The sequence below is a fragment of the Peromyscus californicus genome, unplaced genomic scaffold, assembly GCF_007827085.1.
Source record: "Peromyscus californicus insignis strain IS unplaced genomic scaffold, ASM782708v3 Scaffold_13__1_contigs__length_99412109, whole genome shotgun sequence".
NCBI lineage: Eukaryota > Metazoa > Chordata > Mammalia > Rodentia > Cricetidae > Peromyscus > Peromyscus californicus.
In genome coordinates, this window is record NW_026294424.1 from 5,171,600 (window position 1) to 5,192,674 (window position 21,075).

The 21,075-nt window shown below is 49.3% G+C and overlaps 2 protein-coding genes across 5 annotated transcripts; one reads left to right on the forward strand and one right to left on the reverse strand.

Moving 5' to 3' along the window:
* Positions 1 to 1,389: 1,389 nt before the first annotated feature.
* Tacc3 (transforming acidic coiled-coil containing protein 3) lies at positions 1,390 to 14,647 on the reverse strand. 2 transcript variants are annotated; one of them, XM_052736226.1, is made up of 15 exons: positions 14,534 to 14,647; positions 12,357 to 12,519; positions 12,078 to 12,220; positions 8,539 to 8,620; positions 7,645 to 8,227; positions 6,611 to 6,663; positions 6,201 to 6,304; positions 5,356 to 5,443; positions 5,170 to 5,271; positions 4,599 to 4,675; positions 4,476 to 4,519; positions 3,546 to 3,706; positions 2,390 to 2,496; positions 2,182 to 2,302; positions 1,390 to 1,960 (listed from the first exon to the last, which is right to left on the reverse strand). In XM_052736226.1, exons 2-15 carry the CDS (start codon positions 12,516 to 12,518, stop codon positions 1,895 to 1,897), a joined length of 1,893 nt encoding a protein of 630 aa, XP_052592186.1. In that variant the 5' UTR covers position 12,519; positions 14,534 to 14,647; the 3' UTR covers positions 1,390 to 1,894. The 2 variants fall into 2 exon arrangements, with proteins under 2 accessions (XP_052592186.1, XP_052592187.1); XM_052736227.1 differs by lacking the exons at positions 12,078 to 12,220; positions 14,534 to 14,647 and having other exon boundaries at positions 12,357 to 12,463.
* Positions 14,648 to 15,296: 649 nt separating this feature from the next.
* On the forward strand, positions 15,297 to 20,368 carry Tmem129 (transmembrane protein 129, E3 ubiquitin ligase). 3 transcript variants are annotated; one of them, XM_052736228.1, is made up of 4 exons: positions 15,297 to 15,630; positions 17,757 to 18,231; positions 18,687 to 18,846; positions 18,958 to 20,368. In XM_052736228.1, the coding sequence occupies exons 1-4, from the start codon at positions 15,426 to 15,428 to the stop codon at positions 19,204 to 19,206; spliced, it is 1,089 nt and encodes a 362-aa protein (XP_052592188.1). In that variant the 5' UTR covers positions 15,297 to 15,425; the 3' UTR covers positions 19,207 to 20,368. The 3 variants fall into 3 exon arrangements, with proteins under 3 accessions (XP_052592188.1, XP_052592190.1, XP_052592189.1); XM_052736229.1 differs by having other exon boundaries at positions 15,623 to 15,728; XM_052736230.1 differs by lacking the exon at positions 18,687 to 18,846 and having other exon boundaries at positions 18,958 to 19,084.
* The last annotated feature ends 707 nt before the right edge of the window (positions 20,369 to 21,075 follow it).

A 21,075-nucleotide genomic window follows, 5' to 3' on the forward strand; every position in this document is an offset into this window, starting at 1 on the left:
ACTGCCTCAGGTTCAGCCACAGGCCTGGGCACCTGTCCCTGTATGCTGTGCTCTAACCCCTACACTGAGTCTTCTGGAAGTACATGAGCAGTACTGATTTTCAGTCCCACTTAGACATGCAGATTTCCTCAGCCTGCTTGATGGTTCAGGGGCTGACTAGGTCACAGGTGAGTTTAGGACCAGAGGGTGGGCCGATGCCTGTTCAGAATTCCTGGGCTCTGTAGAGCTCCTGGGCCTGTCCTGGAGTCAACACGTGTGCCCATCCACTCTTGTTATTACAGGGCCAGGGAGGCACTAACCTTAGTTGCTGTTTGCCTTGAGATGGTCTACCCATCCTCAGCTTTAGACACTAAGCTTTTAAGTGTCTGTCCTGGTGTACCATGGTCCACAGCTTCCCTTCATTATCTGCAGGGTGGCAGAAAGCTGGAAACCAGTGGGAGCGGCTGCTGCCATCTTGAGACAGCATTTCTTTTTCAGGTCTGTTTGGGCTCATTGCCACATGGAGTCTACTTAGCACCACAGGTGTAGGTACCTCTATACCCTTGTGTCAGGTCAGAAGCAAACTCATCAAGCTTTTGGTCCTCGTTGTCGTCCCGTCGTCGTCCCCCCCCCCCCCCCCCCCCCCCCCCCCCCGACAGGGTTTTTCTGTGTAGCATTGGAACCTGTCCTGGAACTTGCTCTGTAGACCAGGCTGGCCTTGAACTCACAGAGATCCACCTGGCTCTGCCTCCCGAGTGCCGGGACTAAAGGCATGCGCCACCACAGCCCGACAGCTTTGATTTTATGTAGAAACTTGGGTCTATTTGGCTTCTGATCTATATAGTCCCAAGGTCTCTGGGATAGGGTGTGTGGTGGTTTGAATAGGAATGGCCCCATGGACTCATGTGTTTGAATGCTTGGCCAATAGGGATGGCAGTATTAGGAAGTGTGGCCTTGGAGGAAGTATGTCACTGTGGAGGGCTTGAGGTCTCATATATGCTCAAGCTATGCCCTGTGTGGTACAGTCTCCTGCTACCTGAGGATCAAGATGTAGAACTCTCAGCTCCTTCTCCAGCACCAAGTCTGCCTGCATGCTGCCATGCTTCTTACCATGCTTTGTAAGAAGTGCTGTGGTCATGGTGTCTCTTCACGGCAACAGAAACTCAAATACAGGGTGCCTTTCTCCCGAGCTACGTGGCTGACTAGATGCTTGGAAATTGGGGAAGACTTGAACCCATCATCTCCTATCTGCTCATTCCCTAGGGAGATACAGATAAGCAGGCTCAAGAGGTGTTTTCTTACAGCCAAGGAAACAAGATGGCTGAGGCTCAGGCCAGAGCTAGGCTTTGTGTGGCCAGTTCTTCAAGAGATAACTTTCCATCTTGGAGGGAAACTACTGAAGATACAGGATAAAGGGAAGCAAAACACTCCATTTGAACCTCCAGGAAGTAAAAACACAACAGCTTCAGGAAGTCTGTGAAACTAACCAGATTCACTAGACCCCACCTTCCTTCCCAAATTTCCATAACAGCGGTTCTCAACCTGGGGGTCAAATGACCCTTTTACAGGGTTGCCTAAGACCATCGGAAAACACAGATATTTATAATTCATAACAGTAGCAAAATTACAGTTAGGAAGCAGCAATGAAAATAATTGTATGGTTTGGGGGTCACCACAACATGAGGAATTGTACTAAAGGGTCCGCAGCATTAGGAAGGTTGAAAATTACTGTTATATAAGAACTGTAGAAAGACACTTTCAAACAAGCTGAACCTGGGTTGACTTTTGAGTTGAAATTAAACTTTAGTCTTCAAAGTAATTTAACTTAGAAATGAACAGGGGTTAAAGATCACACACAAGAGACAAATAAGACAAAGAAATGGGCAAACAGAGGGTTGGTGATGGCCTGCTGCAGTCAGATCTTCTCCATCTTAGAGATGAGGTCATCACAGATCCTGGTCAGTTCATCATTTTCTTTAGTCTGAAGGAGAAAAGATGAGGCTGGTCTCTGCAGAGTCTCAGAGGGAGTGGCAACTGGCTAGGAAGATCCCACCTATCTCAGGTAGGACAGGGACTAGAAAGGAAAAGGCTGGCCCTGGACTTCCTGAAAGAGGTGGCTAGTAGGGAATGTAAACTTAAAAAAAGATATGGCCAGGCAGTCTCTGTATCAAAGTCAACTCCCAGAGCAGGGCCCGGCCTTACCTTCTGTTCTACAGTCTTCTCCAGTGAATGGATCTGCATCTGTGCCTTCCTCAGACTTGCCTGGAAGGCCAGTGTCTCTCCTTGGGCCTTGCTACGTACTTGGGCGATCTCCTCATTTGCCCTTGAGGGGCAGAAACAGACACAGGCTAGGCCTGGCCCAGCAACAAGCTGGCTAGGCCTCCCCCCAGAATGGGTATCTGGAACTCACTGCTTGAGCTTTTCTTCTGCATGGGCCTTCAATGCCTGGTACCTCTGGCCTTCCTTTTCAACCTTCACTATGTATTCCTCAACACATTTCTTCAGTGACTCTTCATTCTTGAGAATAAGCAGACAGGAAACACTAATGGTGCACTGTTCCATCAGAGCCAGAGCCTGTCCAGGCTTGGCATATGGGGAGTCCCAGGGTCAGATGCAGACTGTAAACACTTAAGGCTTTGAGGACATTAGTGATTCAGAACCTGACATTTCCCTTTACAAAAGTCCTCTTGATGTACATGTACGTCTATCCCACCTTCAAGGTGCAGACAGCTTCAGGACTTGCACCTCAGACTCGGGTCTGATCCCCAGACCCTGTAGTACCAGACATCAGTTTCTGCTTAAGAGTGCAAGTCATGAATAGAACCACTGCACACTGCAGGCTGACGACAGCACAACCATGAGGGATATATGCAGCCTTGCTCCCCACAACACTCTTTGGGCCTCTCATACCCACAGGGAAAAGTGAACTACTGCGGGTCATGTAGCAGGAGGTACTAGAACTCAGTAGCTGGCTCCCCAAATGACTTGTTTTCTCCACAGACACCATGGGGGAAAATCCAGTTTGCCCACCACCTGACCTTTTGTTGTTGTTTGAGACAGGTTTCTCTGTGTAGCTGGCTGTCCTGGAACTCACTCTGTAAACCAGGTCGGCCTTTGCTTCCTGAGTGCTGGGAATAAAGGCGTGCACCACCACTGCCCAGCTCAGTTTGCCCTTTCTTGCAAGGTTTTTTTTTTTTTTTTTTTTTTTGGTGTGTGTGTGTGTGTGTGTGTGTGTGTGTGTGTGTGTGTATGTGTGTTTGTGTATGGAGGGGTGTTACTGGAGATTAAGCCAAGGGTTTCATGTATGCCAGGCATACTACCACTGAATGGGGAAACACCCAGTCTCCTCTAAGACTCCATGCTTACAGCCTCCAAAATCTATGCTTCACAGATCTGGGTATACTTCTCCACCAGAATCTACTGGGTACAGATTGTCTTGTTGATAAGCCATCACATGGACTGGTGCCAACAAAAAGTAGTCAAGGACCCAGGAACACATAGCACAGCTCATGGCCCCACTGTTATGGGCTATGCCCTGTAAAAGGACCAAAGGGGATACAACGCACCTTGCGGTAGCCTTCAATCACTTCTTTCTGCTTCTCAAACCTCTTGAAAAGGTCAGAGAAGGACTTTTCCATAGAGTTCAGGTCTGCAGTAAGTTGGTCTCTCTCTTTCAGAACCTTCTTGATATTGTCTTCTGAGAGTTCCTTCTGTTTCTCAGCATCCTCTTTAAAAAGTTAAGTATCTGGGATTAGGAAGCAGCTACTATACTGAATGCCAGAAACAGCTCTGAAACAAGGGGTGAGACAGAGTAGCAGGACAGATGGGGAGCCAGGAGCAAGGTGCATCAGGTATGGACACTACTAAGTGTCCCATAACACAAGCACCCACCCCCCATGTTCTCTGAGATGTAACATAGGCCTAGAACGTGGCTGCTGCTTTCTTGTCAGCCTCATGAGAAGCTTAGCCCAGGACCTACCAGTGAGATGCTGAGGAAACACCAGCAAGACTGGAAGAAGCAAGTGCCAGTGTGCTGGACTTAAGGTTCATGTGAGGACATGTGTCATGTGCTGTATGGGTCTTAGGGGGAAGGAGAGCAGGAAGACCTGTCTTGGCCACTCTTGGCTTAACAGATTCCTATAGGGACACCTGGGTTTCCACTCTGATACTTGCAATTATCTCTGGGGAGGGGAAGCCAGGACAGTGCATGGTGTAACAAGTTGCATGGCATCTGTCCCTCTTTAGAGCCTTGGCCACCAGCTGTTCAGTGAATGTCAGTCACATGGGTACTTCCTCCCTTCATTAGCCCTCACCCAAGAAATCTAGGTCCACAAGCTTGACTTCCACTGGATTTCCTGAGCTAGACTCATCTGCATCCTGCATACTGAAACCAAACAGGAACACTCACCTCTCAGAGCACAGGTTAGGAGAAGAAATGGACAGTATACTGTTACCTCAGAACACAAGGGGAGGGGAGGGGCACAGCTAGCACTCACCCATTGATTTGTACACAATCTTCTCAAACCCATCCACGATCTTCCTGTAGAAGGAGAGAGGATGAGTATCTGTGGCTCATCGTGCAGGTAGATCTAGGTCAGCATTGGTGCCTGCAGTCTTACCCCATCTCCAAGTACTTTGTGTTGAGGTCCTCATACTTGCTCCTCAGCTCCAAGTTCTCCTGTTGTGTCGCATTCACCTACAAAAGCCACACACATGGGTTGGCAGGTGGACCACTCAGAGGTCTGTGGGGTGTCTTTCTCACCAGGGACTGTTTCATTCACATCCAAGGTCTCTGGAGCCATGCCACTGAGTTACGGGAACTCCATTCATGAAGCCAAGAAGTAGGGCTGCTGGCTATGCTCATGAGGGCAACCTGCTGTGGTAGAACCCAGCAGGCACCCAGGGAGTATGTGTGTTAACCAACTAGCCACAAGGGGGTGCCATAACCCCGTTCCAGTTGGCTGTATATAAGCAGGTATCACAGGCCCAAGTTCAGTGTGGGACCCTCAGGCCTGTCCTGGTGCTCTTCCTTGATCTGAGACAGATAGATGCATATAGGAAATTCCTGTAGGCAGCTTGTGTGTATCTGGTCATAGTACAAACTGCACTTAGAATAACCTGTACCTAGCTCTCAGCTCTTTCTCCAAACAGCCTCCAATTTTTACAAAGTAGCCACCAGCCTGTTCTTACCAATGCATCCAGGTCTTTCTGGCTGTATCGCAGCACATCCACAATAGGCTCTGCAGGAAGGAGACCTCTAGGCTCAAGGACACACAGAGATGGGCCTGGCACCTGTGGGGGTACAACATAGGCCCTCAAGATCTCATTCATCTCTTTAGACCACAAAAATTGCTCCAATGATGCTAAAGTGCTTACAGGAACATCCAGAGCTCCCAAGAAATCTAGGTCCACAAGCTTGGCTTCCATTGGATTTCCCGAGCTAGACTCATCTGCATCCTGTATACTGAAACCAAACAGGAAGCAAGATCACCTCATGCTCTGAGTATTGACTAGGGCATAAAAGTCAGTTGTGTTGTCTTAACAAGCTTTGTGTTTGGGTCTTAGTCTACAAACAAACAAAGGTTAGGAGTCCAAAATGGAGAACTGGGCCTGGCAGTTACTGGCTTATGTCCCCCTTCTCCTACCTGTCTACTCATGCCTGATGCTTTGTTGGTCATGGCAAGCTATGCAGATGTGGTAGCTACCTTACTGTGGTGTCTTCAGACTGCACAGGGTGAATACCTAGTTAGAGGTGGCAAATCTTTTCTTCTCTGGTTTCAAGGGTCTTATGTTTGATTTAGCAAGTAATTCTCAATATACTTCGATTACATTTTCTTCCCAAAAAAGTAGACACTAGCCTGGACTTTTCCCATAAATGTTAGATTTGAAGCCCTATGGCTTCTGTCCCAACTATTCAGATCTGCCTTTACAGTATAAGTTGTCCTAGGTGATTCATGAAGGAACAGGCACGACTGTGGAACTAGAATTCCACTCATAAAAGCAAATACTATCGGACCTGGCCCAGTTTGGTACCTTATTGTGTATTTATTACTTGTGTCTACTAGGTGGCTTGTGTGAAGAGAGGATGCAGAGCTCCTTACTAAAACACACACTACCTGATACATGTCCTGCACCATTACTTACTCTAGTTCAGTTAGCCCTTTTCTAGAATTTTTTAATCAGTTAGTATACATGCTAACATCTTCAAAGGAGGGACATACCTATTTGTCACCGGGACCACTGGCTTTGGCCGCACAGGGCTTTCTTTCAGGAGGGGATCAAATTTCAAGTACAAAGACTGCTTCCTCCAGGCTGACTCCTTAAACTGAAAGTTGGAGAGATGGGGCAAGGAAAATCAGCAAGATTCACCATTACTTTAACAGACACAGCCAGCGTGATCTTGTTGAGCAAAGGGGGCAAGGGAGACAACACACACCGATGGGTCCAGGATTATCTAGGAGTGAGGGGTGCACCTGGGTTGGAACTCTGTGCAAGACAAGGGCTCTTAGACTCAGACATAACCAGACACTATACAGGAACTGCAGGATGCTCCAGGCACCAAGGGTAAATGGCCTAGGCTGACTGGGTTACACATTTCAGTTCAGGCTGCCATCAAGTGCTAAGTACCTACCGAGGAAGTTCCAAACTGCTCCAGATAATCCACTTCAGCGCCAGTACCTAGAACTGAAAGAGTGAATAATAGTAGTCTTCACTTCAAATACTGGAGGCCCTGAGGGCTGCATACCCAAGTACTTAGCAGAGTAGGATCACTATTCTTTTGAGGGGGGTGGTTAGGGGGCTGTTGAGACAGGGTTTCTCTGTATAACAGCTCCAGCTGTCCTGGAGCTCACTTTGTAGACCAGGCTGGCCTTGAACTCAGAGATCCCTCTGCCTCCCAAGTGCTGGGATTAAAGGTGTGAGCCACCAATGCCCAACAGGATCACTGTTCTTTGAAAAAAATTTCAGAGACTGTTCCCAGCAGCCTGACTAGCAGCTTCCCTGTTTCTATGAAGGAAGTCTGAGCCAAGGTCCCAGTGTTGTACAGGGAGAGGAATCCTTTCTCTCCCCCTTCATATTCAGTAAAGACACTTAAAATTCTATCCAAGTTTCACTGAATGTGATGATGTGGAACCCATGGAGTGACCTGTTACTTTTTCTTTCTGGAGACAGCCCAGGCCAGCTTGAACTCCCTATGTAGCTAAAGAGGACCTTGAAATTTTTTTTTCTTCTTTGTCTTTTTGAGACAGGGTTTCTCTGTGTAGCCCTGGCTGTCCTGTAACTCACTCACTCTGTAGACCAGCCTGGCCTTGAACTCACAGAACTCTGCCTGTCTCTGCCTCCCAAGTGCTAGAATTAAAGATGTGTGCCACTTCTGCCTGACTGGTCATTGTGTATCATCACAGCAATAACAACACTAACTAAGACAGTATCTCATCTTTATTTGTTTTTGTGTTTTGAGCTGAGGATCGAACCCAGGGCCTTAGCAAGCGCTCTACCACTGAGCTAAATCCCCAACCCCGAGTATCTCATCTTTTTAAGGACCAAAAATTTACATGTGAATTAGCCAGAGAAACAGCCTGTGGAATAACTACCTGCAACTCGAAGAGTGTTAAGTATCCACAGGGATTTTAAGGGAACCGATGGTGACACCTTGGGGCTACATACCTTCTGCTGGGTCTCTGAAGCTCTCCTCATTTGGGTCCAAGATAGGTTCTAGTCCCTGATGAGAGGGTTCCAGCACTGGCTCAGAAGAGGCAAGGTCACCATCCAAGATAGACTCTGGTCCCTGAAGAGAAGGCTCCATCACTGGCTCAACAGGAGGCACCATCAGTTTGTCATCCATGATAGACTCTGGTCTCTGAAGAGAAGGCTCCATCACTGGCTCAACAGGAGGCACCATCAGTTTGTCATCCATGATAGGCTCTGGTCCCTGAAGAGAAAACTCCATCACTGGCTCAACAGGAGGCATCATCAGTTTGTCATCCATGATAGACTCTGGTCCCTGAAGAGAAGGCTCCATCACTGGCTCAACAGGAGGCACCATCAGTTTGTCATCCATGATAGACTCTGGTCTCTGAAGAGAAGGCTCCATCACTGGCTCAACAGGAGGCACCATCAGTTTGTCATCCATGATAGGCTCTGGTCCCTGAAGAGAAGGCTCCATCACTGGCTCAACAGGAGGTGCCACCAGCTCACCGTACAGAAAACTTGTGGAAGCTGAAGTGCTTGAGGAATTCAAGACTCCCTCCTAAAGGGAAGCATCGCCTTGCACAGTGAGGTCCTGGATTGGGGGGGGGGGGGGGGGCTCTGCCTTACCTATTCTCCTTAAAATAAACCCAGATGGGGAGGCAGCTCTAGGGGAGGGAAATAGTAGTGTTGTGTCCCACCCTGTCACCAGAAGATTGCTGGTGGCCTCTTCTGCCATGTTATTTTTCTTTGTTTTCAGACAGGGTCTCAGGCTGGGGATTAAAAGTATGTACCACACCTGGATGCCCTGTTAATTTTTTCTACACAGTATATAACAATGATGATAGCACCTCTCTGTGCACACATACATACCTGTACCTCACCTTCTGCGCTTAGGATCTCGACTGCCATCTGAAGCACAGGTGTATCATCCACTGGGGCTAAAGGCAGCTGACTGGAGAGACAGAGTCATCAGAGCTGGGTCTTCCCTATGTTCCCTGCTCTGGCATTAAACTATTATTTACCTCCCTCTTGTTCACTTGAGAAGCTGCTCATGCTAAAAGATACACAAAAGTTTTCTCTGGAGGTAACAGATTATTTGGCTGCTGGCACGTTAGCACCTAATTTCATGTCACAGCTGCCTCCTGGAATACCTAAGGCCAATGGATTACCGTACCAACCAGCTTTCACCTGAGTGGTAGCCTGTGCTTTTCCTTTGTGTGTGTGTGTGTGTGTGTGTGTGTGTGTGTGTGTGTGTGTGTGTGTGTGTGTGTGTGTGTGTGTGTGTGTGTGTGTGTGTGTGAAGACAGTCTCACCACATAGACAAGTCTGGCTTCAAACTCTTATCTGACTTCCTCAGCTACAGTCCTAGATTAGAGGTGAACTACCTGTACTGATTGTTAGTTAAGCTGTACATGTGCTGTTGTGCTTCAAGACAGACAACTCTGGAGCACCTCTCCCATGGTCTTGGGACAGGGACTCTAAAGCTGTGCCGCTTTAGTTTTGGACAATCCTGAAATCTGTTTGAGACCATGAAGGGAAGTAGTATGCTGGCTACGTAAAGAAGTGGCATCGGGGCTGGAGAGATGGCTCAGTAGTTAAGGGCCCTGGCTGCTCTTCTAGAGGACCTGGGTTCAATTCTCAGCAACCACATGGCAGCTCATACCTGTCTGAAACTCCAGTTCCAGGGCTTCTGACACCCTCACACAGATCTACACACAGGCAAAACACCAATGCATATAAAATAATGAACTATTTTTGCACTTAGGCTCCAGATTATACACACCATTAAGAAGCTGTTCCTGCTGCCAGGCAGTGGCGGCACACGCCTTTAATCCCAGCACTTGGGAGGAAGAGGCCAGCCTGGTCTACAGAGTGAGTTCCAGGACAGGCTCCAAAGCTATACAGAGAAACCCTGTCTTGGAAAACAAAACAAAACAAAACTGCTCCTGACATGCCAATGTTCCCCTTTCCTACTTACTGGCTTGGAGAGTTCTCCACGTCTGTAGGCCCAGCACTCAGCCACTCAGCCACAGGCAAGGCCAACCTGTTCTTGGGACTTTCTGGGAACTTAGCTTTTTTGCCATTATACTTGGAGTCACCTCCAAATAGACTGAAGTTTGAGTCATCCAATTTTCCCCAGTTAAGGTGGTAAGAGCCCCAGAAAGCAGGCTGGGGACATTCATCTCTCTCTCTGGTCCCATCTCTTTCTTCTGCTTCTTTGGGGGCCTGCTCCTGGCTGGCCTCTGATTTCTTCAGGAGAAGCTGGAGGCCAGGTTTCTCTGCCAGTGTCCTTGGTGAAGACACCTTTGTGTTGGTGGTCTCATCAGAGAAGTCAAATTCTAGCCTTATGGAGTCATGACTTGAATGGATGACCATTTGGCCAATGGCTTCTTCTTGAGGACTTGGGTCTGTGGCCCCATCTGCCTAAAGAGGGCCAGTTGGGGTTGAGTTCTTAGAACTAGATGAACACAAATGGAAGGAAGGGGGGGTCTGGGTGCCTGCTGCTACAATCTTGGGGCAGGCTGAGGCCTTATAAATTAGGTCTGAGTGTTCTGCTTAGCTTTACTAACTAAACTGGTTCTGTGCTAAATAATCTCCTACTTAAACTGCCTATGTCTCTCTTGATTGGATCCATCCTTTCATAAGGTAAGAACTGAAAGACCGCCACATCACCTCCTAGGTTGGGACCTTGGCCATACTAGAAGATAATCCCTGAAAAAAATCAAATACCTAGCTGATCACTCTGGTTATTCCCCCACCCTCCACCAAACAAGCTCCATGAGCTTGGGCATCATGCTATCCTTAGTATGCAGCATCAGCAGAATACCTTAAAATGATGAATGGCATTATGGCACATACATGTGTCTAGGCCACCAAGGATAAGCTCACAAGTGACTACTCAGAGCTGCCCTCCCAGTAGATAAGGCAGAGACAAGAACTTCCTTGGCCTCAAAGTAAGCTAGATTCATAGCAGCCAAGTGCCAATACTGGCTCTGTGTTTCTGAGGAAGCTGTTATAGACCAAAAGTGTTTGACTTAAATGCTAATCTCATCTGACTGGATTTCAGAAAAATACAAAATAAAATTATAAATTAACAAGGACACCTGAAAAGAGCAACAGATTTAGGGGTGCTTTGATAGGACAGAGCTGGCACACAACCCAGAGAAATGTCGTGGCATTAAAGTTAAGAGCACAGGAGTGAACAGGAGTGATGTTTTATTATTCCTCATATTTTTCTACGAGATATATATATAAAATAAAAAGTTTCAACAGTGGAATCAGTAAAAACAGAACAAAATCATACCAGAGACCCCTCCTACTCTCGATAAAGATGTGTTCTTGGTACCAGATTGGTGAAGTGCTAATTCCAAGGACCTCCTCTACAGGAAAAGCCTTAATATCTGCTTGTCATTTCAGTAGGGTTCCTACAGGGAAATGCCTAATGTACTTATGGATGAAGCTTCTCCCCATCCTTTTAGCCAAAACTGTTCTTACTAGTTTCTCTTTTGTGGATGTTTGCATGCAGATATGTGGATGTGTATGCACATTGTGCATGCGTGGTGTATGTACATGTGCCTAAGCAGCCAGAAATCAATACTTGATATAGCTTTCTCAACCATTCTCCACTTTATATCTTGGAGGTCACTGATTTGGACAGAAAGTCCCAAAGATTCTCCTATGTCCACCTCACTAGGGCTGGAATTAAAGGTGTATAGTTCTGAGTTTGTTTTTTTAAAGGTTTATTATTTATGTATTTTATGTACATGAATGCTCTGTCTTTATGCACACCAGAAGAGGGCATCAGATGTAATTATAGATGGTTGTGAGTCACCATGTGGTTGCTGGGAACTGAACTCAGGTCCTCTGGAAGAGCAGCCAGTGCTCTTAACCACTGAGTCATCTCTCCAGCCCATGTTCTGGGCTTTTTTAAATGTAGGTACTGAGGATAAAACTCAGGGCCTCATGTTTGTGTAGCAAACAGTACCAAGGGAGTCATCTCCCAAGCTCCAACTAATTGATCACATGATAATTTCTCTGCCTATGAGTTCTATCTGCTCTCTCCAAGTGTTGAGTGTGGGAAGGCAAGTGCTGATTTCAAGGAGGGAGAGATGATCGGAACTCAATAGGAAGGAGACTGTAGGTAACCTTTTCTGGAAATGCGATCTGGTCATTCCATCAAGTTATAGAAATAAAGACCGGGTGGTAGGGGCCCAGTCAAAGAGTGAAGTATGGAATTAAAATGGTCCAATTATCTGACGATTAACTCTCCACTAACAACTGTGCCAGATTCTTCACTTAAGGGCAGTGACCAGAGGAAAAAAATAGTCCAGCTATGACAGGACTGAAGGTTTTGCAACAACCCTCAGAGAGGACAGACTCGCAGGACGTGAAATGGCATCAACACTTACTTCTCTTTCTGTAAGCAGACGCAGTGATTGTTTTCTAATCCAATATCATCATCCAGAGCAAAAGGAGTCTCAAGTTTGCTGGTCATATTAGGACTTAAGATCCTGTGTGTCTGTGGATCCCGAAGAGGTGTTTGAAAAGTCACCTAGTGAAAGGTGAGGAGAGTGTACATGCTCCATGATACAAGCCCTCACATGCAAGCCAAAGTACTACAGTTTAAGGTTCTCAGAAAGCCAATCCCAGAGCACCTGATGAGTACATACATTATAGTCCACACTTACCTTTGTGGCTCTGGCCTGGTTCCTGGGTGGTACATTTTCTTTCTGTGACAGACGGAGAACAGAGGATCTTCCGGTAAGTTCCGGTTGTGAAAACAGGAAGTCACAGCTTTCTGAACTCTTTTCACTGGGGACATTTTCGTCATTTAAGATATGCAGACTCATTCTGAAAAAAAAAAAAAAAAAAAAAAAAAGGAATATGCTTTAGTCACTAGGAAGTCAATGATGCTGCAGCCCAATGTACAGAAATACCCCACAAATACAGCAGTGAGATACTTCTTCCTGAATAGGTAAAGCTAGTACCCTTCATAGGTATACCATTAGTACTTCAAGTAGGTGTCATCTGCCAGAGAAAGCCTCAGGGTCCCTTGTATTGTATCAGGTATACTGCTAACTGCTAATAGGGTTCAGGTTGAGAAAGAAAGAGAACCAAGTATTTAGAATGACTTCCATTAATGTATTACACTGTAGGGCAAGAGCTAGGGGATGTAATCCTGGCTTTAAGAAAACCAAAGAAGCTGGGCAATAGTGGCACATGCTTTTAATCCTAGCACTTGAGAGGCAGAGGCAGGGGACCATGGGTTCCTGGGGGTTCAAGAACAAGGAGAGGTACTGGGGAGGGGGGTTATCACAAAGAGAAGCTGCTGCTAACTCTGCTTTAGGAGTCCATGAGGAAAAACAGGAAGGGAAAGGACAGAACCAGAGGTTCCTGTAGCCAAAGAGAGGTAGACTAGGTTGCTCAGCAAGGTACATAGGACATGGGGTAAGGAGAAAAGAAATCAAGACCAATGTTTAGGATTTTTGGCCTGAAAAGCTGGTTATCAGAAAGCATGGGGAAAAGGCACTGGGATGACTATGGAATTCACAAGCTCAGGCTGTGTGGCCTTGGATGAAGTCTTTCAAGAAAGAAAGTGGAAGAACAGCTGACCCAGCTTTTGCTTAGGATGGGATTTTTTTTGTGGGGGTGGGTGGGGGTGGGTGGGTGAAGGGGAGACCAAAGATTGACATGAGGTGTTTTCTTCAATCACTCTCCACCGTATTGGATTCTCTAACTGAACCTGGGGCTCACTGATTCAGCAAGACTATCTAGCCAGTGAGCTCCAGGGATCCTCCAGTCTGCCTGCCCAGTGCTAGGATCACAGGCAAGTGCAGCCACACCACCCAATTTTTAGGCGGTGCCAAGGACCTGAACTCAGGTCCTCATGTTTGTTTGTCACGCATGTTACTGACTGAGCCATGTCCCCAGGCCCTGGAGGGAGTTTTTGGGTACTAAGCTTGACAAGCCCGGCTTCTTGGTTCTGCTGTCTTCTTGGTGCAAGAGTGACTGTGGGGTGGGAGAGGGAGCATCCGGAAGCTTTTGATGTTGCCTTAGTGAGATTAAGCATGGGGTCAGGTGCCTATGAGAGACGATACAGCTAAAATTGATGATGGTCTCCCAGGTGGAGTATGGCGAGTGGGAGAATGAAGGATGAGACATCTCTCACCTGGAACAGTGAGTGGGCAGGTGTGTAAAATTAAGGGAACATGACTGAAAATAGCATTTCTGAATCAAATCGTATAGGTACAGGCATGAGGTCACCCTGGTAGCTAGAGTTGAGGAAAAAGGCCTTGGCCCTGAAGGACCCTGTTCAGAGAAGGATGCTATAAAGAAGGGAAACCCATCTGGCAGGATCATCTGTAGTCTCCAAGAAAAGCCATTTCTTCTGAGGTTGTGGCCAGGCTGTATAGAAGGGTAACTTAGAGGCACTGGCCCAGGAACAAGAAACCATCCCTGAGATAGTGGGTTCAGGACAACAGACAACAGACAGAACAGTTTTGCAGAAAAGGTGAAAGAAAGAGACGTGGGGAGAGGAATGTCCTGGCTCCGAGACGCGAGTCTCATACACTACACACTCGACAACAACAGGAACCTGGGGAGATAAATAGTCACGTGTGGCCTCTTTGGAGAACATCAGCTGGCTCAGACCTGCACGGAATGCAGCCCGCGGGCGCCAGTCCTGCCTAGGAGGCTTGGTGGGCCGTTAGCCCAGAAAAGAGGACCCTTGGGCCAGGGGTGGGCCTCAACAAAGGGAGAGAGCGAGGCTGTGGGTGAAAGGAGCCGCAACCCAGCCTGTAGGAATCCAGATCCGCGGGGCTGATCCCCACCCCTCGCCCGCAGGAAATGGGAAATCGCCGTTTACCTGCCTACTGCTGACGGGCCCTGGGCCCGCGCCGACGCCTACCGCAAGGAAGGAGCACCGCCCCTGCTCCACGCTAGGAATCCGAGCTGGAGAAACCGAGACGAAGTAATTCCAAACAAGCTCTGGCTCTGGCCGTCCGTGACCGTGGTCCGCTGAGCCCGCCCCAGATTCAAATATCGAGAGTTGACGTCCCGCGGCCAATCAGCGCGCGGCAGGAGAAGAACGCCACAGCCGCTGGCGGCCAATAGCAGGCCGTACTGGTCCCGCCCTTCACAAGCAGGCAGTTCCGCTTCCGGGACTGAGGGCACAGTGGGAGTGTCGGGGCGTGTGGGAACCGTAGCCTAGCATCGCGGGCCAAGTCGGCTATTTGGTAGCCTGTCACTGTGGGGTCCACCATGGCCCCGACAGTCTCAGGGTCGGCCGCGAAGGCGGTCAGAGAGCGGTTCGCCCTTGCTTGGCTTTTCTCAGCTGTTCAATGGAACCAGCTGCAGTGTCTTCTCCGAGCTGCTTGTAAGGGAGAGTCTGCACCCACGCGGGGGCCTCTGGGTGGCTCACAACTTGTGGGTCGGCGCGGGGTTCCGAGGGTCCTCCCAGAGTGCCCCGGGCGGCCTCAGGAGACTCTGTCTCCCAGAGTGCTCTTCGGGTCACCTGATGGGGTAATTGTCTCCCACAGTGCCCCGCGGGCAGCCGGAGGCGGGACTCCATCTCCTAGAATGCTTTGCGGGTCCCTTGACAGGAGTTGCTCGGTCTCCCAGAATGCCCCGCGGGCGGCCTGACTAGAACTCCGTCTCCCAGAGTGCCTCGCGGCCGGCTTTGCCGTGGCTACGACAACCTACCAACTGTCCAGGACTGGACGCCCCCGTCTCTTCCCGGTGCGGTGAGCGGCGTCGCGATGGACAGCCCTGAGGTGACCTTCACGCTGGCCTACCTGGTCTTCGCAGTGTGCTTCGTGTTCACGCCCAACGAGTTCTACTCGGCCGGACTCACGGTGCAGAACCTGTTGTCGGGCTGGCTGGGCAGCGAGGACGCCGCTTTCGTGCCCTACCACCTTCGTCGCACTTCCGCCACGCTCCTGTGTCACTCACTGCTGCCGTTGGGTGAGCCTCCTGTGCGCGGGCCGGTGGTTGGTGCTTAACCGGGCGCTTGGAGACTCCAAGAGTGAGGAGGCTCCGCGCCGGAACCGGCGCAGATGCCGGTCAGTGCAGGTGCAAGCTAGCGGCATCCCTGCAGCCTAGGCTGTAAGCTGCGCGCTCTAGGGCATCCCATGCTCTTCCTGGTTGGGAGGCGGTGGCCCAGGCGCTGGCCTGAGAGTGATGCTCGGGCGGGGACGGACCCCAGTCTTTGACATCACTGTGACTGGCGTTGAGATGTTGGGCGATTTCTAGGAAAGGGCTCCTGTTGACTCATTTCAACAGGAGTCGGAGGGCTACCTGGGGAAGGTGGGTGTGGAGAGAGCAGGCAGAGATGAAGACGTTCAAGGTTGGGTGCACTGATGCAGTCTTCTTAGCCAGGCTAGGTTTCTGGTCCTGTCCAAGGGAGTGGTGTGTGGCACCCCACGTGCTAGTGGAGCCTCTGAGAGGTCCATATGTCAGCTGTTTGGAGGATGCATGAGGGGAACTGCTGGGATATAGCAATGACTGGAGGCTAGGAACCAGATGAGGGAGACCTCTGGAGGATACAGGGACACGGAAAGGCAGGTCTCGGAGAACAGATGTCTGATGGCCTGCCAGATTTGCAGCTCTGGGCACAGGAATGATTGGTGTGAGGATACAGCAGCCCAGGCTCCAGGGAAGTGGAGGCAGGTGTGGTAATAGAAGCACTCAGGCCTGTTTTGTTAGGAAGGTGGGTTGCATTGGAGAACTGGAGATGGAGCTGGCATGGCCATGTAGTTGTTTGGCTTGAGAACCTAGTGCCCTGGAAAGGAGATAAAGAAGGTGGAGCTCTGAGGCAGGACTCTTGACCAAGGTCTGTCCAGTGGGTTTTTGGATGCCCCCTAGCTGTGCTCATCTCATGCCTGAACAAGGAACCCAAAGTTAGTAAGCACAAGTCACTCATGGAGATTATATCGAGAGCAGACAGTAGAGCTGACTTTGGTTGCTACGGAACCATAACAAGTTATTTTGACTTGTTGTGAGTTGGGTAAAAGTAAACATTTACTATTGGTTTTTGCAGATTGGAGCCTGCCCATATAGTACCTTACCATCTAATTTATAATCCGTTTTGTTGTCTGAGTTGTTCCCTGTTGTGCCAACAGGGCCCTAAAACTGGTTCCATTGTTCTTACAACATGCCCTATCATTGAGTACTTGCTTACTTTCTTGGACAGTGTCTCAGCTCTGAGATGGGCTATGTTGGATCTGCCTCCTCAGAGGAGGCAAAATTCAGAGACCAAGATGTAGCCCAAAGAACTGCCTCAGGTACGCTGGTGGTCAGTTCTATTCGTCATTGTGTTTCCTTTTGTTTTTATTGGCATGGGGATGGTTCACAAGACAGGGTTTCTCTGTGTAACAACTCTAGCTGTCCTGGAACTCCCTTTGTAGACCACACTGGCTTTCAACTCATAGTCCTTTTGTTTTTCTAGGGCTTTTTTGTTTGTTTTTGTTTTTTGAGACAGGGTTTCTTTGTGTAGGCTGACTGTTCCAGAACTAGCTCTGTAGACCAGGCTGGCCTCGAACTCACAGAGATCCACCTGCCTCTCCCAAGTGCTTGGATTAAAGGCATGCACCACTACCGCCTAGCAACTTTGTTTTTTTTTTCCTATTTGGCTATTTCTGTGAAATTATAGTAGTAAATTGAAAACATTTTCCTTTAGTATGTGGTACCACTGCTGTGACTAAGAGCTGAGGCAGGCCTGCTGTGGAGGTGCAGAAGTAAGGACAGTATGTTCTAGGAGCTAACGATGCCCTAGGAGCTAAGGCAAGGATGAGGACTGGCCAGCTCCATCTCCTGTTCTTCAGTGGAGTCTCGTCAACCCACCTTCCTCTCAAAACAGGCCTGAGTGCTTCTATTACCACACCTGCCTCCACTTCCCTGGAGCCTGGGCTGCTGTATCCTCACACCAATCATTCCTATGCCCAGAGCTGCAAAAAAAAAAAAAAAAAAGGAAGTAGCTCCTCCTTTCACCTAAGCATAGGGATATCATTGTGGTCTTCAGATGGGTCACCATGGGAGGAAGACAGCACCCAGTAGCCTGAACTTGCCCTGAGATGTCTTTTCTTCTGCAGGCTACTACATGGGCATGTGCTTTGCAGCTTCAGAAAAGCAGCTCTACTCCCCTGGTCAGGCCTCAGAGTCCTGGCAGCTCTTCCTTCTTCTGGCTGTGACCCTTCCCCTTGTCTCCTGTACCCTGATCTACTACTGGTCCTGGGACAAGTGGACCCGACACCCACTGGCCCAAACCCTGGCCCTCTATGCCCTTCCACAGTCAGGTTGGCAAGCGGTTGCCTCTTCCATCAACACGGAGTTCCGGCGGATTGACAAGTTTGCTACTGGGGCACCTGGTGCTAGAGTGATTGTGACAGACACATGGGTAATGAAGGTGACAACATACCGTGTGCATGTGGCTCAGCAACAGGATGTTCACTTGACTGTGACAGAGTCTCGGCAGCATGATCTCTCACCAGACTCAAACCTACCTGTGCAGCTTCTTACCATACGTGTGGCAAGCGCCAGCCCTGCTATGCAGCCCTTTGATATTCGGTAAGTGCGTGGTGGTTATGAAGGGCACAAGACTTATCCTGTCTGTACTTCATGCACCTCTTAGGAGGTGCTGAGGGTGGGGGAGAACTGAGGCACTCCTGGCGCCTATATGACAACAGTCACTTGACCCCTTTAGCGCCGTCTTCCTTCAAGGCCCCTCTTGCCTTACGCTTTCTCTTTGTTGCTCCTTCTGCTCTATCATCGAGCTGTCCCAACAGCTTCTTGAGATCCCCTAGGAATGTAGATCGGTGGCCCCTCAGCTCCAGGCTCTTCCTATCCTCTCTACTGGGGATGAGTGACCACCAAGTCTGTAGACTCTGCCTTTAGGGCCATCTTTAGTGGCTACTTCACTGAGGTAGTGAGCTTGTTTTCCCTGGCCTTGCCTGCTTTTGGGTTTGGGTGGCTTTAGGTTCAAGGGCAGATCGGCTCAGCTCATCAAGCCATGCCTCTTCCAGACTGAACTCAGCGGAATATGGCGAACTATGTGAGAAGCTCCATGCCCCAATCCGAAGTGCAGCCAACGTGGTCATCCACCAGAGCCTGGGTGACCTCTTCCTAGAAACGTTTGCCTCCCTGGTGGAGGTCAACCCTGCCTATTCAGTGCCCAGCAACCAGGTGGGGGCTGGCCCAAGTGGGAGGAGAGTGTGGGGGGGTACCCCTCCCTCCTCCCAAGACCATCTTGTAGGCCTTTTTGTAACCCCTTTTGTTCCAACTATCTCTCTGTAGGAGCTTGAGGCCTGTATAGGCTGCATGCAGACACGGGCCAGTGTGAAGCTGGTGAAGACCTGCCAGGAGCCAGCGGTGGGCGAGTGCCAGCAGTGTTATTGCCGTCCCATGTGGTGTCTCACTTGCATGGGCAAGTGGTTTGCCAGCCGCCAGGATCCCCAGCGCCCTGACACTTGGCTGGCCAGCCGTGTGCCCTGTCCCACTTGCCGTGCCCGCTTCTGCATCCTGGATGTGTGTTGTGTACGCTGAGCATCACAGCATATTCTGTGTCTCCACTAGCCACTTATGAGGAGAGGCTAAAGCTCCTTGACCTTGGCGAAAGGTTCTAGTGAAAGCACACACTTATCTACAGCCACTCTCTGCCTTGAGTCTGTGGTAGGTTGAGGATTTTGATTTAGAAGAAATTCTAATGGAAATGCCCTATACCATACCTTCAGCATCTTCTCTTCCTACTTACCCTCAGGTGGGGCTGATATTTCACACAGAATGCTCCAAAGCCTCAAGATGTTGGAGTTTGGCCTAAGAGCTTTCATTTGGCCAGTTTGCCTTAATTCTATTACAGATCATATCTGCCCCTCAGAACACTGACAGTTACAAGCCAGACCTACATCTGTCCCAGGACCTGTGGTGTTGGGTGGACGCTGACATTTGAGAGGGGTGCCACTCCGGTGTGAAGTCCTTTTCTAGGGTATCCTGATGACTGCAGCCAGCCAAGGGACCACTTCTGGGTAGGGAGGCAGGAGCAGCAACCTAGGGCCAGGCCAGCGTGCTCTCCCAAGTTACTCATGAGGGTTGCATATGCTTTAGAGGGCCCACAGTGCTTTTGGTGTCTTCTCTTGCTTTAGTCCAGGGGAGGCCAAGATCTCACACCCCTGGCCCTAGAGAGGGGTTTTAGAGAGGTAAGGTTCAGAGAGCCACAGCACTATCCAGAAAGAAATCCACCAGGGATGCAGCACAGAGTTAGCTAGGGCCCTTGTGGGTTGCTTGGATCAGGAGAGGGTCCCTCAGTGGTTAAGGTTCTGATGGACATACTATTCACTTACCTATGGTGCAGATGGGAGAAGAGGTTGCCCTTTACCCTCCATCTCTGACACAAGTAGCTGCTGGAGGGAGGACCTCTCTTTCAACTTGTGGCCCTGAAGCTCCTACATTTGGCTGTTTCAAGCAGTCGTGACAGATCAAGCCAGCTCCTTACCCAGCCAGCACCGCACCTAACCCCAGGGATTTCCTATCAAAGCAAGCCCAGTTCTGCCTGTCCCTGAAGTTTCAAGGCAGTTTCAAGGACTGCCTAAGAAGAGGCCAAATGGTTTGAGGTTTTATTTTTTTTTTTAACCACAGAGGAGTTAATTTTATAAAGATAAATGTAAATGTCGCCAAACGACTCAGTATTTAATAAAGTGTTACTTTCTAAGTGATGTACTTCATTTTGTTTACCTGGTAGTAAAATCAAATTTTTGCAACATTTGGGGTTGTGGCTAGGGTATGTTGGGAAAGTGAGATTAGTATAGTTGTAGACCAGCCATATTAGAAATTAGTGCCAGCCAGGCCATGGTGACACACGCCTTTAATCCCAGCAGAGGCAGGCAGATCTCTGTGAGTTCAAGGCGAGCCTGGTCTACAGAGCAGGTTCCAGGACAGGCTCCAAAGCTACACAGAGAAACCCTGTCTCGAAAAAAAAAAAGTGTCAGTGCTTAGTTTGTTCCGAAGGGGAAACAGGACTAGCATTCCAGACACATTGATCAATGGTTGGGTGCGGTGCCCTTCGATGGCTCCCGCCCCAATCTACCCTCTTTTGAGCTGCTCTGGGCCAGATCCACCCTTAAGGTAGTGTCTCGGCCGCCCACACCGTCTGCGACTAGAACAGGTCTGCAGGGGCCCGGCCCTCGTGCTAGTGACTCAAGCGGAGAGAACGGCACCAGAGACGGGGCAGACAGCCTTGGAGGGAAAAAGAGACCACTAAGTGTGCTGGCTTCTCAGAGCTATCGCTAGTTGAGAGTTGTTTAAACTATGGGCGGGCGCTCAGGGAGTACTGTGGAGGTGGGCACGAGGGACCAGTCCCAGAGAAGGACTGGGTCTTCCGTATTCCGGCCCGCACCAGAGACGTGGCCACGCCCACCT